This window comes from Lingula anatina, chromosome 1 (genome assembly GCF_051362555.1).
Source record: "Lingula anatina isolate TDL-2025a chromosome 1, LinAna3.0, whole genome shotgun sequence".
In the NCBI taxonomy this organism is placed as follows: domain Eukaryota; kingdom Metazoa; phylum Brachiopoda; class Lingulata; order Lingulida; family Lingulidae; genus Lingula; species Lingula anatina.
This window is the reverse complement of record NC_141767.1, coordinates 14872263-14888570: the sequence shown is the minus strand read 5'-3', so window position 1 is coordinate 14888570 and position 16308 is coordinate 14872263. Positions and strand designations below refer to the sequence as shown.

Genomic DNA, 16308 nt, shown 5'->3' with positions numbered 1-16308 from the left:
GCAAACAATTTTTTGGTGAAACATTCAACATACTTAACCAAGAGTTTAGATAATTGAAGATGCCCCGCATTGAAATGTTATCAATTGTTTGAAATGATAACTTTTGTAATCTTCCTTTACGATAAAAAGAACTCCCAAATATCCTTCATATAAATAGTTTTTAATTTTTCTGTGTAATATATATAGTAAATTATCTTACATTACACAACTCAACAGAATCATAAAATATAATAAAAACAATATTTCCAATGAAGTAAGATCAGTAATAATATAAAATCAGACTAGCTGGTATTTTGTTTCTGGGTAAAATAGTTCAGTTCCCTACTTTGTGCAGAAAATTGAAAATATTTACTACAAGTAATAGCTGTCATCAAGGTGCTACAACAGATTAATCCAGCAAAATACAGAATATGATGTTGTACTAGACTAGAAATAAGAGCTCTTGTAATACGTATTATACTAAAATAGACACTACCTCTTGCTAGGACCATATCTAAATCTCATCCGAGACGTTGGCTAAAGCAATCATAATATATTCGCATTACTTCACAGTTCAACAACAACAACAAAAAAAAAAAAAAAAAATCATATTTAAGAGTTCAACAGCCAATATTAAATTTTTGACTACAATGACATGTGAAAAAAAAAGAACAATATAATATATATATTTAAACAAATGCAATTTCTAAGGTATAGCTAGGCAAAGACACCCTAAGCTAAAAATATTTAAAATGGCAGGAACATGCTGATAATACAGAGGTGAAATTTCCAGTAACCTCTGAAACTTTTGGTGCACAGGGTGTGCTACTGCTGTATTCATATTTGACTGATCCAAATGCATAATCTCTATGTCCTAAGGAATACATAAAAGTTATCAAGAAAGCAATTAAATCTGTTGTCCAAAAATCACACAGAAGGCTAGAAAAGTTAGGCGTCCGCATTTGACGCAAAATGCTGGTTTTATTGCCACAGCAATAGCACACCTTGTCCAACCTTAGCTGAGGTCACTGGGAAATCCATATTATCCTCATTCATTTACTGGAAGCAAAAGCGGCATGCAGATAATGTACAGGGGAGCTCACAGTAACCTCTGGAAATTAGGGCGAATCTGGGTTAAGCAAATGGTTACTGAAGTGGTGGCAGAGCTATATAAACAATAAAAACATTTAATAAGTAACTATTGTTTACAACTCATAATGTTGGATATTTACATTCTCAGTGATATTTACAATGTAAAGACATCCTCAAATTTTTTACCATCACCCTGTTTAGGATTTGTATTATAAATATAACAGGCTAAAAATTAGATTTCACAGAAATCTCACTAGGCATACATTCAGTATAGCAATGTGGCAACACAATGAATTCTGCATATGATAATATGCCTCTGCTCTCTACATATGTAAATTAAAGGAGTTTCTGGATAAAAAAAAAAAGCTCCTCACATTTGATGAAGATAAAGTTTGAAGCAATGAACACCAAACACACTTAACTGTATGTCATGCTATTAAACATTATAGCCAATACTGTCCTCATTTTAAACCTGATTAATCTTATTGATCCCAGATGAAGTTGTTGCTGTTATTACATTTTCAAAAATACTTCATGATACAACAAACAACAGTTACCTTAGTGTGCAAACTATCAAGGTTGGTCATGGTATTTAGACCAGTGTTTTTAGATAGCCAATGCAGTACAGGAACCTTGCTCTTGCTAAAAATCAAACCCAATGCTAAGGGGAATGCAGTGTACTTGCAGACTTGCTTGAAATCTTCCAACACATCCACGCTCTTCTGCCAGTGGAGAGAAAAAAACAACGCACTGCTCATGCTTTGGTTTCTTACTAACAGAGATAAAGAGATAAGATGAAAATGAAAATAAATTAAATAATACATACAAATCAGTCTCCGAGACTTCACTACTCATCTGCCCTGCAGAAAAGTCATTACAGGTACCACCGAGCCAAAACCCTTGTAACCCACTGTTCACAGAGAGCAATGCAACTTCACACAGAAAACAAACAGCCATCTTCCATTCAATCTCTATGAAGTGTCACAGTGGTTCTCAAATATATTCGTCACCTGCAGTGAGACTGCTCCAATAAAATATACCTTCAATACAAGCTAGAAAAAAAAAAAAGGTTCCAAGTCTTCTCCATGGTATCAAAGCTTTGTGTTGACATCCCCACTGATATTATCGCCTGTTTGGGGTCCAACGTGACCCACATCCAAGTGGTCCACTTTTGGGGAAACTGCAGGTGTTCCATTCCTTGTATCTGATATGTCCGGGCTTTGGCTTGGGTCCCTACTGCCAGTGGTGTTATTTTCTTTCCTGGCACAGCAGGTGTTAGGAAAGCAAGGTTTTCCTGGGCCACACTCCAGTGCGCACGCCCTTCCATTGGCCATCACATCTCCATCATTCCCAGTCTAAAATCATGAATGATTCCATTTCAATATACTGATTGATTTAAACTTCACCATAATAAAAGTTTTTCCTTTCGTTCCATATTTAAATCTCTACAGCAAACTATTTCTTTTTAATATTAAATATAAAAACCAAAATCTTTTGTTCATGGTTTTCTTTGTCTCTTCTGAAAGAAAGAAACATGGCCAGGACTCTCAAAGGCAAATCAATTTACTTTTTCATGCCATCTTTAATTTACTCCAAATTGCATACCCACCTCCAAAAACTCAGGCTGAATAGTTGTGGAGTGTATTCCCTCATTATGGAAGAACTGTTTGACATCCTCTGCAATACGTTTGTATTCACTGAGGTTCAGGCATTGAATGTGCCCTGTAGCAATGATCCTGTTCCCAGTTAACTGCCACACGTGGAATTCATGGATTGCTAGTACACCAGGAACCTGAAACATAAGTGGATTCAAGGTTAGCCCTCCTGGCCATTTCTCCCCTTTTCTTAGGGATCACCACTTTTTTTTATTTTTATTATTTTTTTGAGTAATCGCAGTTTTTCAGTAACGGGGCATTGCAGTTAAGATCATAATCTGAAACTGCCAACAGCAGAAACTGGCATGATATATGATAGCAATGTGTACAACATGGTGCACCATCAGCAAGTGCTTAATCTGCACTAAGTGATGGCACTAAATTCACACAGCTGACTCTAGGGATCATGAATTATCGCGATATATATACTCACATTTTTAATAAGTTTCTCCTGGATATCCTGTATCCTTATATGCGTTGGGGCAGTTTGCAGTAAAATCAAAGCAGATTCTTTTACTGAAAAAAAGATTTAGAAAATTAATGTACTGGTAAATGACAGCCAACAGCCCACTGCCAGTCATTAGTAGCCTTATCTTAGAATTGATAATAACCATTAATAAGTACACATTTATAAGCACATAAAGAAGACGCCTCAAATTGCTTCTAACTTGCAAGAACATATCCACTTTAATCCAACTTAAACACAAAATGCTGTCATTCAATACTTAGCATTCTGAATTACAAGGCAATTCCTATATCCATTTCTGCCAAAACCCTCAACAACATTCCAAAAAAGTAAGATTCTGATTTTCATAAATTCTCTGCGATATTATTTACAGACTCAATGAAACTTGTCTCAATTTCCATTAGTTTCTGAATACTTACACAGAGGTATAGTGGTTGACAGGATAATGCACACCAGCAAGATACTGGAAATATAAAGCAGGAGTTAATAACAGTTGTCAGTGTACATTGGTTTCAATACAAATGAACAGTGCATAAGAGCATGAAAGATGTATGATACATCATCAAATCAGTTAAGTTGTCTGAACCAAAATACATGATCAGTACATGAGAGAGAGAGACTCACTCTCACTCTCTCTCTCTCAGAGACTCTGGAGTCTTTTTTTTTTTTTTTTACCTCATTGCTGGGTCAACTTTGTACTTCCAAGACTCATCTTCAACAAACCAGATGACAAGTGCACTTATGATAACAATCACAGATCCCAGGGCATCCCCCAACACATGGAGGAATACACCTCGCATGTTGAGTTGAGCAGCAGAACCTAAAAAATAAGCAAAAATGAACTATACATATCTCCTGCAATATTTTGCAGATTCTGATTGACTTCTTAGTTTAAAGTTTTTTTTTTTATTAACGCACACCACATGTAGCCAATTCTCAGAGACGATGCATAATCATACGTAACGTGACCTGAAGCACAAATATCAACTGCTTCTATAATAGACTATAATACTTACTAGCTTTTTTGCCTCCATGCGAGTGCCCATGCCCTCTTTTATGCGCGTGGCCATGATCCCTGCCCTCTGTTTGGCCTGCTTTTATCTCATTAGAGTTGGGTGTGCCATCTGCGCCTTCCGTAGCTTTCCCATCTTCTACGGACACCACCTCCAGGGGGACGTCCGAGTTCAGGGGCTCTGTCACATCACTGTCTTCACTACTATCCTCCTCTCCACCACCTCCATGTGAGTGTCCTGCAATAATAACACAAAGACATTCAACTGAGATGATTCCAAGAGTAACCTGACATAGAAACAGGTGAGGAAAAGGAACCGTTAGGTATGTAGTTAGATTGGAGGCACAGTTCATTTTATAGATGGAAAAAAAAATAATAAAAAACAATAGTGCAATGGCTGACAGTCCATCTTGATGACATGGGCTGTGACTAGTGGTCTTTTTGGGTAGACAGGGAGATCCGTTAAAGGACAATGTGTTGACCATGACAATTAATTAAAATCTATGACAATGAATCAGCATTTATCAACCTAGAAGAAACATTGGGACACATATTACAAAACACATCTCCAGTGGATTACATCAAGTTTTTAGATAGTAATCAATATGAACAGAAATATTAAATTCTGGTTATGACCCCTAGATTTAATCTCATTCTCATTATCATGATGGACTGCCAGCCATCAGATGATTGGCTTACCATTTTTTCATTTATATACAGAAGCTAATGAATAGAGAAACGATGGATTACAGTCACTTTCACATTACCCAAATTGTTGACTTTATAACCCTCAAAATGGTAATTTTTGAAAAAATGTTTGGAGGGAAGAGGAAATTGCTGAATCAGATACAATCTCACCATTCACAGTGAATATTAACCTGTTGGTAGTCTGCCAATTAGACATAGTGCTTGGAGTAGACGTTTTTAAAAGCTTCAACATTTACACACACAGTTAATGTCTCTCTTGTCCTCTAAAATAGATCAGTTAATCTATCTGGCCATTTTGATTGATTACTACAGAAACTGCATGGGTGGCATTCTCTTTCTAATCCATACACAGCTGCTGCTCTGCACTCAAACACACTGGATCATTTCGTGTTCATCTTTTATCTCTGAGTGTTAATAATTAATAACTGCATTTTACTTTGAATTCAACAATCAGAAAATGAAATGATCCCACAATAATTAATTGCTATGCAATCTCCCTCTTTGAGTGTGTGTTTATGTGTGTGTGTGCACGCACCCGCATTTGTGTGTGTGTGTGTGGGAGGGTGTATGCATGTCAGTGGGAAACATGTAAACAGAATGTTAGGAGAAGATGTATCATTTATATTTGCAGCACAGCGGTGTATAATCTGCACTATAAATGTAGACAGCAAACATTTATAAGCGGTGACCAATAAAAATGCAAACAATAATGTGCCTCGAATAGGAACCAGTCGGAGGAAAAATTGATGACCTTTAGCAGACTTGCATAATTTGTAACGCAGGTGTTATATGATACAGGTGTTAGATGTCTTTGATCAAATGGTCTTAAAGTAGTCATTTAGCTTTAAGATTTACTAATAAATATAATTTAATAAAACATATATATATATATTGAAAATGATCTGATTAGTGTCAAAGAGGAAAAAATCAATTCTAAGACTTCTGTTTCAGATGTAGAGAGGCAATATGATATATTCATTTGCAACCTAGTCCAATGTCATAGTTTTAAATCACTTAGTAGCAGGCAGAAAACCATCAGTCAAACATTCACTGTGCTACACTTACTCACTGTGATATTTAATAGTAATAGGAATGGGTCCCCAAATAGTTCTCTTATATAAACCATTGCATTGCTGTAACAGTGTGACCTCTAAACAGTCACCGATATGCTTGGCATGTCATTATAGTCTGTCCACAATGTGAATACTGATAGGCTTCTTAAACTAGTGAGTCTGCATGTGTGTACATGTGCACTGCATTAATTAGATAATTAATAGCAATTAGTATTTTACCAAACATATCTAATGATGTCAAATTGCTGGACTTATAATTAAGACAGTCACTATAGACTCATGACAAAAAACTAATTTAAAGTAGACATTAACTTATAAGCAAACTTCGGATAACCGAATAACAAATCTGCTATTAAAGTCTTACCGTGACCTCCTCGGAACAAGAAAAGTCCAACGATATTAATAAGAAGTCCCAATCCCCCGACTATTAACATCAATTTGGGGTCTTCAATTTTTTCATTTTCTATCAACCTTTGCAATGCTTCCACAAAAATGGAAAAGCACAAGGCTACAAGAAAGACTGCATTGAAGAGGGCACCCAGCACTTCAGCCCGGGCCCAGCCAAATGTATTTTTCTTTGACGACTTTCTGGCTATCTGTAAAAAGAAAACCAAAAAACTTGCATGAAATACCTGATAAACCTTAAACATGTTATTGTTTATGTTATGTTAATCTGCTATACTATGAATTTCGAAGGTTATACACCCAGTTGTGGATTAAGATAACCTTAAAATCTGACCTTTTCACACTAAGCATTATATTTCAACAATATACCTGCATATAGTTGTATTTTGAGATGTTGACAACTCAATAGGCTCTTATGTTGAAAGAATCACCTATACTAGTACCATGTTTGACCAGCCAGTTAATTAACTTCCCCTCAAACAGTAGGAAGGAAAAAAGCAAAAAACTTGTGAAAAGAGTACAATTAAGTTCCTTAGCTGTACCTTGATTACAGAAACAGATAAACAAAAAGAAATATCATTAATTATTTTTTTCAAAATCTAAAAGATTACAGCCACTTGAATTCTTAAAAGGTTGTAAAGCTTAAGCCAGGTATTCAATAGCATTAAATAATTCTGAAGAAGATCTGGAAGTTAAGCATATCAGAGTTCACCTCAACTTGTCCAAAAGAGTTCGACCATGACCATTCTACCAAAGCGGTCAGGTATCACTTACAGACCATGACAATTGTTCTCACCGCACAAGGCAACTTAGAGAATACACCCCAATCTAATTCATAAAGGCAAGCATCTATAATATGTCTTTACAAAGCCATTCAAGTTTCCAAACTATGCTCCATATAAAATCTCGAACAAGGTAGATGTCTGTCATCAAACAAAAGCAACTGCTTATAGAATTACAGACAGCGGCTTTGAAGCCATACAACATATGCCCTGCTGCCTGAATCTCACTGATCCCTTCCTGACAGCCATGGCTCTCAGCACCCGGCCCAGTGACTAATTAAAGACAGGGCTAGTGCATTGTTCAATAATCTATCATATTCTATGAGATAAAAATATTGGTAATGTCCACAACACTAAAATGATTGACTTGATTCTTCAATGTCCTAAATTTAATAATAGGTATTATAATTTCTGATAGACCTTTACTAGACCCATGCAAAGATCTTACATGACTGACAGCGTGATGAGCATAGGTAGTGTACAGTGTTTTACTGTGGCTAACTTACATAATTAACCACTGCTTCAGTATTGCTTTTTGTCTACAGAGAACTTAAATAATATTGCTAAATATGCGGGGAGATCATTTTCATACTGTTCATGGCTTTGTAATGATGACCGCATGAAATGTATTATTCTCAAGGTCATTTATGCATGGACTCTTTAAGTGATTGATGATAACTGTGATATTTTTCTTACTGCTCCCATGCAATATTAGAAATTTGTGGGAGAAGTATATAATGTTACTTTTTGAGACTTTACACATAAATGCATTTTGCATTATTTTTTTAGAAAAGTGTACCAAACCACATAAGATTTATCATCCGATATCTTCCATTGAGCTATTCCATTGCTTACATAGGTTATGCCCACACATACATATCAGCTTACTCATGAATCTAGGGCACAAACCACCAATGAATGCTCTCACTTGTAGCCCAGATCAAACAATTAAAAGAAATATATAAACTACTAAATAAAAAGGCTTAAGTTAAGCTATATGTGCACATGCATTATATATATTCTTACATTTCACATGACTTTATGCTAATAATACCAGATTACCGTAATTAACAACATTTCAGTTAACTGATATATTTTATAAGGGAATTTCTTTTTAATCAGAGCAAATAACATTGCACTAATCATCATCAAAATCATCAAGTTCAAATAATTTTCATTTTCATAGTACTTAATTAAAATCAGACTCATACTTACTCTAACGGAAGCCAAGCCAACTATTAATGCAACCACATCAGACAGCATATGAAAAGAGTCTGCTACAAGGGCAATAGAGTTCACAATGTAGCCGACAACTATTTCCACCACAAAAAAACTAAATGTGATGGTCAGCATGCTGATAAGCCGACATGTTTTCCCTGTGTATCGACCCATGTTTCAATCTGAAATAATGCAAAAAATATATTTTATCTGTTACATTTAGTTCAAAGTCATAAAGGTCTTCAGTATTGTCTAGGCTCCTCTGCCAAATTAAACATGTCATAAGCAAATTGTGATAATCTTTTGCCAAAATGTGATAATCTTTTGTCATCTGAGGCATCTATGTTCAGACTTATATTTTAACCACCTGTCAGTGTCCTGATTTTGGTGATAGGGAAGGAAGTAAAAATGCCGTCAACAATGATGGGATAACAGGTCACAAAAGAGATACCAGTGAAGCTAGAGACCCATTTTATGGGTAAAAAACAATCTTTCACAAAGTTTTATGACCATCCCCAGAACCTAAAAAAAGCTGTGAGTGAACTTTTTCACACATACAAACCATATGAATTCTATGTTTAGACCTAGAATCCTTCCATAAAGTCAAACCAGTCAAGTTTCAATGGCAAGCATTCATTCAACAGTCTAAATATTATCATTTAGGTTTCCTAACCACAAGAAAACTGCCATATCCCTCAGAAGCTTAAAGAAAGCTCACTTCTAACTAGGAAAAAAGTTCTACTCAGCCTAAATGAATGTGAAGCATCACAAAAATTGCAATGGAAAGGTTATACTTAGTCAGTAAGATACACACATGCTGACATACACTAACACACCTGTGCAGACCACATTACAAGCTAACAACATGGCATTATAAATGTAGACATAGACAATCATTTTGTTTTTATATTCATAACCTAAGATAAAGATATATTGGGCTCACCACAAGATACAGCAAATTTTACCAAAACGCTTCACAAATTTGCATTTGGTTTTACAAAATGTCAAATATTTTACTCACCTTTTTTCCTTTTCTTTTTTTCATTTTTCCTTTTATTTATTTTTACTTGACAGATATACTGACAGTCAATGAAAACGCATCAGAAAACTTTCTTGTACTTTTTTACTGAGTATCGATTCCAACCAAATAAACGAGTACAAATGCCCTTGTTTGGTCATAAGAGAGTGGGCTGACCACTATTTCATATTGCACATATTTCACACAAGAACTGTTATTTTCTTAATGTGCCAAAGGAACTTAAAATATTATTTGATAAATAAATGATGCATTTTCATTGACTGTCAGTATACTTTTAACTCAATATTTTTATTTGATCTAGGTTATTCAGAAGTTAAACTATGAGAATGTTTACACCAGGTGTGAGCCTACACTGTATGACATCATAAATTCAAAAGGAAGGTTCCTAATTATAATGGGCATACTTAATCAGAGTACTGCCAATTAACTGATCATTAACAGTAAGTATCCAGCTAGCTTAATACACAAATACATACCTGTCTGATAATAAATAATGAAATGATCTGTGAACCAGTTGCTTAAAATAATGTTAACTGAAAGATAAGAAAAAAGAAAACATCATGAACAGAATAATTAGCAGAAAGAATTGCATTAAAAAAAAACAGAAAACATGACAAAAATTTCCATTAATTTAAAACAAGTTTAAAATCATTGGCAACTTAAACATGCAATTTTAAATATGGATAATGGAACTGAAATATACCTTCCATTAAAAAAAGCAAATTAAGGCTAATATGCTTGCATCATTCTGTTTTACTATAACCCAGACACAATGATGATGTAAAAACACTCTGAAGTGCATTAAAATCTTATCCAGCAACTCTTGGTACATTTCACTCCTATTAGCAAATAACTTGTTATCAGATAAGTGTGTGGCTGAACAAGTCCAGGAACAGTTCTAGCATGCAGTTTTCTGTGAATATCCACAACAGTAAATATATATATTACTAAACCAGATGCTAAAAGAGCTCTTGGGGTGAGCTGATTTTTTTTCTTTTTTACAATGACCACACTGAAAATTCAAATGCTGACAGATAATGATTGGATGGATGATTGGATTTGCCCTTGATATTACAGGGCTCTACCACTGGCCCTTCAATTTAAAGAAAACTGTGGGTCCAGTACAGACATATAACACAGATTTTTGTTCATCTGACCTGGTCAGCTACAGGTAATATGTGCACAGGGAAATCGACCTTTATTAAACCTGTCTGGAAATGAGATGACCTGCAGACTGTTGTACATACAAGTTAACGTTTATCACACATAAGATTACACTTATCTAAAGTTTCATGTCTCAATCAAATAAACCAAGGAACTGCTTCATTTCCCACTGGTTGCCTTTGAAATTTATTTTAATTCAAATATACTACAAATAAAAACATTAAAATATTTACATGATGCTTAAATATAACATTCGTTTTTGAACTTAAAGCCCAGCTCACTTAAAAAATATCCCAGTCATCACAGGTAGGGTAGAGGGCAGGTATATAAGTAAAACAAACAGTTGTTACATAATACCTGTAACCCGATACACCTACCAACTGTTATACAAACAATTCCACATTGAGTAAGCTAGACTGGCTTTGGTCATGCATTGTGTGTTGGTATAGTGTGCAAAACAAATCATTGTGCATAAATGCCACAGACTGGGGCAAACACTCTTCTCAGAAAATTATTAACCTGGAAAAATTTCCTGTAATCAATATTACACTGAATCATACTTTTTGCACGGAGCATGACCCATACGCTTGAATGCAGTTCATTAAATTTGGACAGAGTCATATGCTAAAGCAATATTCCTCTTTCTGAATCCTCCTCATCCTAACGATTTGCAATAATTATACATCTATGCCTAATTTTCTGTTACGTGATTAGAGAAATTCACTTACAAGGTATTTACATTTATACCAGCTATTTCGCTCACTTTATTTGGAAATTTAACTTTGACTCTAGTACTGAATGCAAATCATGCTCTGGGGTTAATTACTTTTCAATCATATTTCTTTTATGTTTTGCAAAAAAAGGTCAATGTTATGAGTTTTATAGACTGAATATACAGAGTACGTACATGGGACATTTTTCTTGTACAATCTCCATTTACAGTCATATTGGTCACTACAGATTATGTGATAAATTACACTTTAAATGCATTTTAATTTTGGCAACAGAAGCTGTTAAAAAAAGTCCCAATGATGTCATTCAGCAAGGCATCATCCATATGAAAGTAAAAACTCTGATATTCCCAGGTATGACTCTAAAAAACACCAGAAAATACCTAAAACATATAGCATTGTATCCAGTTGAGTTATAAACATTGTACTCTGTTATTCTATCAACATGACGGTGAAGATGTCACCGAACTCAAGCCATTTTAAAACTATTATTCATAAACAATGGTCAGCTGAAACACACGCTATTTCCTTTGTTACTTCCAGCACCAGCTTAACCGCACTCCGTTATCTAGAGCAATGTTCCACGAGTTTCATGCAGTCATCTTTTGTGGTCTGGCATACTCTCTCTCAATAACATAATCATTTTTCGAATAGTTGAATTTACCACGTTATTGTCCTGTCATAAAAATCACAAATTTTCTAGGAAAATGAAAGATCACATGATAGGAACAATTAACGTACCCTACAGCAGCTCAGTGTTTTGAATTGTTTATCCTTTCACTGTATCAGCTGATTTCTGTGTCGGCTTCTTTCATAGACGGAAACCAAAATGTAAGACGCTATAACAGCAACAATTAATAAAGAAGATTTAGTTACTTACCGGAACTTATATGATAAATAAAGCTTTTCGGAATCCTTGAACATCCCTTTGCACAATTCCTTTGCACACCATTCACATCACTGCACTCGACACGATAATGGCTGTCGCCATATTTGACGGAAATGACATAAGACCTGCAGGCAGGTCTTACTTAAATCAAGGAGTTATAACAGAAGGAGATTACACGCAAGCCTCTCTATTGTCCGATGTCTGTTACGGTGGGCGGAGCTAGCTACGGGGGGGCCTCCTGTCTCAAGGTTTCGTCTGGGTCGCTCTCCTCCGCTTGGAGATTGATTTTATATGCGTTATTTCGCGTTAGAATTCGAGATCAGTAGTGTCAAAGCGGCGCTGTATGCTGACGATTTTTTTCACCGGTAGTTATCTGGACGATGTGCTGGGAGGGAACGATATCATACAAAGCGATTATAAGGTGGTGACTGAGGATGGTCGCCATGAGTTTTTTTGTTTTTTTTTTTTTGAGTCGGTGATAGATGGTTTTTCTTTTGCACAACACAGTGAAAAATCACCAAGGATAAGTCAAAAGAAAACGTCCCAACTGTGGTTTGTGAAAATGACATTCAAGTGAACGTTTGGACCCCCCTGCCCTTTGGTCCCATAAACATTGAGACAGTGCCTAAGCTTTGTGACTGGTTTTAAATTTCTTTAAGTATTTTTTTCTCTCACTCGGTATAATTTTAATATCATAATGCATTAAAGTGAAATTTTAATCAAAGGTTGAGGTTATACCACATGTCAGTTTACTAAATACTCGTTATAAATTTCTTTATCTTGGAAATCTCCCTTTTTATTTTCAGGATTATTTTGACACATACTAACACTTCTTATTTGTCGGTAAACAAGTGCATTGTGCTAAACATTAAGAATAATTTTTATTCATTCATAAATATATTTATGTACAAAATATATCAGAAATTTTAGTATTAACTGAGCTCTTTAAAGTGAAACAAATAAAGATGAGAATTTTGAATTTCAAACTATTACTATATTAACTTAAAATATCTTTTAAGTCAACTCTATACTCAAGCATCATGATAGTAGCATCTGTGAGTAAAACCATTTTATTATATCAATAGAAGAACAAAAACAAAATTTTAAACATAAGCAGTAATTAATGAAGTCATAAGAATGATTAAGTTGCTATAGTTTTCCAGTTTTATGCAGTCTGTGTTGGAATTTTTTTTCAACCATGCAAATGGAAATAATTATATTCTTTTTTATCTGACTTGCTGATACCAGTCTGTGCCAGATACTATTCCACTCACAGGCCAGCAAGGTCTGAGAATCTAATGGGCTGAATGAAAAAAAAAACCCTAGAAGATAAAAGTGGCTAATTCTTACAAATAGGATAAAAAACATGGGATTTTAAAAAGGTTATTATAAATCAAGACAACACTTAGTAAGAACATTTATAAAATGAACTGGAGTACATGTTACAGCTGAAAAAATTAACTGGGCCAGTAAGTGACTGCTTTAAAGAAATTTCACTGAAACAGTCCAAATTTTACTGGCAATCGATCAAGTAGACTGTTATACCATGGCACTCAACAAATTATATATAGGTTTTGAATTTTTTTCCACGTGACAGTAACATAAAATTTATGTCAACTTTTGAAATGTATAAAGTCAGTTAGGTGACTGAAAATATTTTAAAATGTCATGAAGGAGCACTATTAATTTAATGCAATCTCTGTTGGCCAGTCTTATCCAGTTTCTTCTCCAAAAAGGACAACTCAAGTGAGAATTTCTTCAGGGCCTTTTCTTCTGCCTGCCAATGCCATGCCACTCAGAAGAGAGAAACCTGTAGGTTAGAAAAAAAAACATAATAATAGCATTATGAACTACTAGTATCCGTGTAGACATTACGGAATTACGCAGTGAAGTTTAATGTGTCTTGTTATGACTTGACTGAAATAATGTTCACCACATAAATGAACAATTTACAACTAAATTTATGTAGAATATCAAGATTCATGATCACAAGCTAATAACCCCAAGAAATTGAAAGAAATTGTACTTATTACAAGAAATTATTTAAATCCGGCCTGGTTCCTACTCTTCTGACAGGACAAAAAGGGGATTTCATAGAGGCTGGTTGCTAAAAGGAAAATGCCCAAGGTTGTTGTATTTTGAAATAAATTAAAAAGGGTACTGTTGTTAGTGAATGTTTAATGCATCTTAGGCATTATGACAAAAGTAACTCACCCCAGACACGCTGACCTCCTTTTTTCATTGACATTTTAAAATTTTTTCCAGCCTGACCATAATTCATATTTTCAATGCAGCCTTCTCCCATATCTATAATAGAAGAAAAAAAAACTTGAGTAGTGTTAAGATATGCATGTAAAATTCATTATCAATTTTGAGAGAATTTCTGTTTCAACACTGCAAGATGAAATATTTACTTTCAAGTAATGAATAAACCTTAATAGAGTTCTATTCTTTTGTAACCACCAAGGCAAAGCTTCTTTCTTAAAATGAACTGAAACATCCAAGCTTGCCACCTAACATGCCAAAGTAGTGAAGTATAATTAAAGTAGAGAAGCAAGTACCCCTTAATAATAGAGGTGCCTTACACAATAAGGTGTGTCTTACACACCTTGACTCAAAGGGAGATGTGTAGTAAGATAACAGGTAAAGTAATTGGTGGAGCCTAGGTGAACTTAAAACCTTAAGACTTTAAATTAAGAAGCACCAGGATTCATGGGTGTTCTTTTTTCAAAGGTTTAATATGAATTAAAACATATATATGTAAAAAGAAGACTAAATAAGTTTAAAATAACTATACCAAAGACACTGTGAAGTCAAACTTCCCGTTAGACCGCCATGATGGAAAATGCTGAGTGGAGGCAAAACTTTTCCAGTCAAAATAACTGAGCACCTTACTTTAACAACAAAGTTACCACTCCAAAGCCACCCACCATGGTGAGAAGAAAATTGATGACCAACTGTCATGATAAGTCTTTTAAGATTTAAACATGAAAAAGGTAAAGGCCAAAATGGTACATTTACCCATAACACTAGAGTAAACAATTGGTATTCTGAACAAATCATGTTATTTTTTTCAAGAAATATTGGAGCAGTATCCATGCAATATATACCACGCCACGGCCAAGATGTTCAAGAATCTAAACACACCAAATTTCTTTATAATCTTGCATTTGAAAAGTACAAAAAGCGGTAAGGCTTTTGGCCGTAACAAGCGTAACACTTTTTGATCGGAACTCATGAAAATTGTCAATTGTCGTATCCAAGCTAGACCACATGTAAAATCGCAAAAAAAAACAATACTGCTCAAGCAAGTGTGTTGCACACATAACAATTAGTTAAATTTTATGACTGTCATGTGACACAAGTTTCAAAAAGTAGGAGGAAAATGTCTTTTGGAGTAATTTTTTTTCGAAATATTAACAAGATGGCGGCTTAAGCATCTGCTTGTTATTCGGCTACTGAAAATGCACCTAAGTTTTATTCTTTGCTATTGCCACAAATTACTTAACAATTGCAACTGTATAAAGACCAAACTTTCTTCATCTGATACTATATTTATAGGCACTTGTTATGAGTGGGAAATATTTTTCGTGCAATATTTATTCTTCACACACCACCTCGCGAGATCAACGTGTAGCTGGACACTTACACAGTGAGACCCTACGACATAAAAGTTGCAATTTATCTTCATATTTCGTGTAGTTATGCATTTAAAAGCACTTACCTGTTTTTTGAAAACCTTGTCCAACGTAATATCATATAAATTCTGTATTTCTCTCATTTTTTAGAAACTTGGGACTCCGTTTCTGTTTCTGTCCTCAAAAATCAACAGACGAAGGCACAGATACTAACAAACGAGATTTAAACGAGATAGCAATTAAGCGTAACAGAGATAGGCATCCATTGTTCTCTGGGTTCTATTCATTCCGACCAATGAGAGACCGTATTACGGGCTCCGCCCCCACGCGTGTAATCTCCTTCTGTTATAACTCCTTGCTTAAATAATAATTTTCAGTTAAAAAGTAGCAACCGAACTATGATATTCAAAGATGTGATATTTTCCAACTCCTTATCAAAGTTTAACGTTACATTTTT

The 16308-nt window shown here is 34.7% G+C and overlaps 1 protein-coding gene and 1 long non-coding RNA gene across 5 annotated transcripts; both read right to left on the bottom strand.

Annotated features, from left to right (window-relative positions):
* Window positions 1-139: 139 nt before the first annotated feature.
* On the bottom strand, window positions 140-12376 carry LOC106164968 (uncharacterized). 3 transcript variants are annotated; one of them, XM_013543029.3, is made up of 10 exons: window positions 12205-12376; window positions 9906-9962; window positions 8388-8572; window positions 6350-6581; window positions 4209-4442; window positions 3868-4012; window positions 3612-3655; window positions 3160-3242; window positions 2681-2863; window positions 140-2426 (listed from the first exon to the last, which is right to left on the bottom strand). In XM_013543029.3, exons 3-10 carry the CDS (start codon window positions 8562-8564, stop codon window positions 2163-2165), a joined length of 1362 nt encoding a protein of 453 aa, XP_013398483.2. In that variant the 5' UTR covers window positions 8565-8572; window positions 9906-9962; window positions 12205-12376; the 3' UTR covers window positions 140-2162. The 3 variants fall into 3 exon arrangements, with proteins under 3 accessions (XP_013398483.2, XP_013398484.2, XP_013398486.2); XM_013543030.3 differs by having other exon boundaries at window positions 12066-12305; XM_013543032.3 differs by lacking the exon at window positions 9906-9962 and having other exon boundaries at window positions 12205-12317.
* A 699-nt stretch (window positions 12377-13075) lies between these two features.
* On the bottom strand, window positions 13076-16207 carry LOC147764006 (uncharacterized). 2 transcript variants are annotated; one of them, XR_015331787.1, is made up of 3 exons: window positions 15938-16207; window positions 14247-14320; window positions 13076-14023 (listed from the first exon to the last, which is right to left on the bottom strand). It is a non-coding gene; the product is annotated as an uncharacterized LOC147764006 (long non-coding RNA). The 2 variants fall into 2 exon arrangements; XR_015331788.1 differs by lacking the exon at window positions 13076-14023 and adding an exon at window positions 14428-14520 and having other exon boundaries at window positions 14030-14320; window positions 15938-16179.
* Window positions 16208-16308: the final 101 nt, after the last annotated feature.

Coding starts and splice junctions, on each gene's coding strand:
- LOC106164968 (XM_013543029.3), bottom strand. CDS start 8,564: ATGGGTCGATACACAGGGAAAACATGTCGGCTTATCAGCATGCTGACC. Junction 6,582..8,387: donor TTGGCTTGGCTTCCGTTAGA/GTAAGTATGAGT, acceptor TTCTTTTTACAG/ATAGCCAGAAAGTCGTCAAA. Junction 4,443..6,349: donor CTTGTTCCGAGGAGGTCACG/GTAAGACTTTAA, acceptor TTATTATTGCAG/GACACTCACATGGAGGTGGT.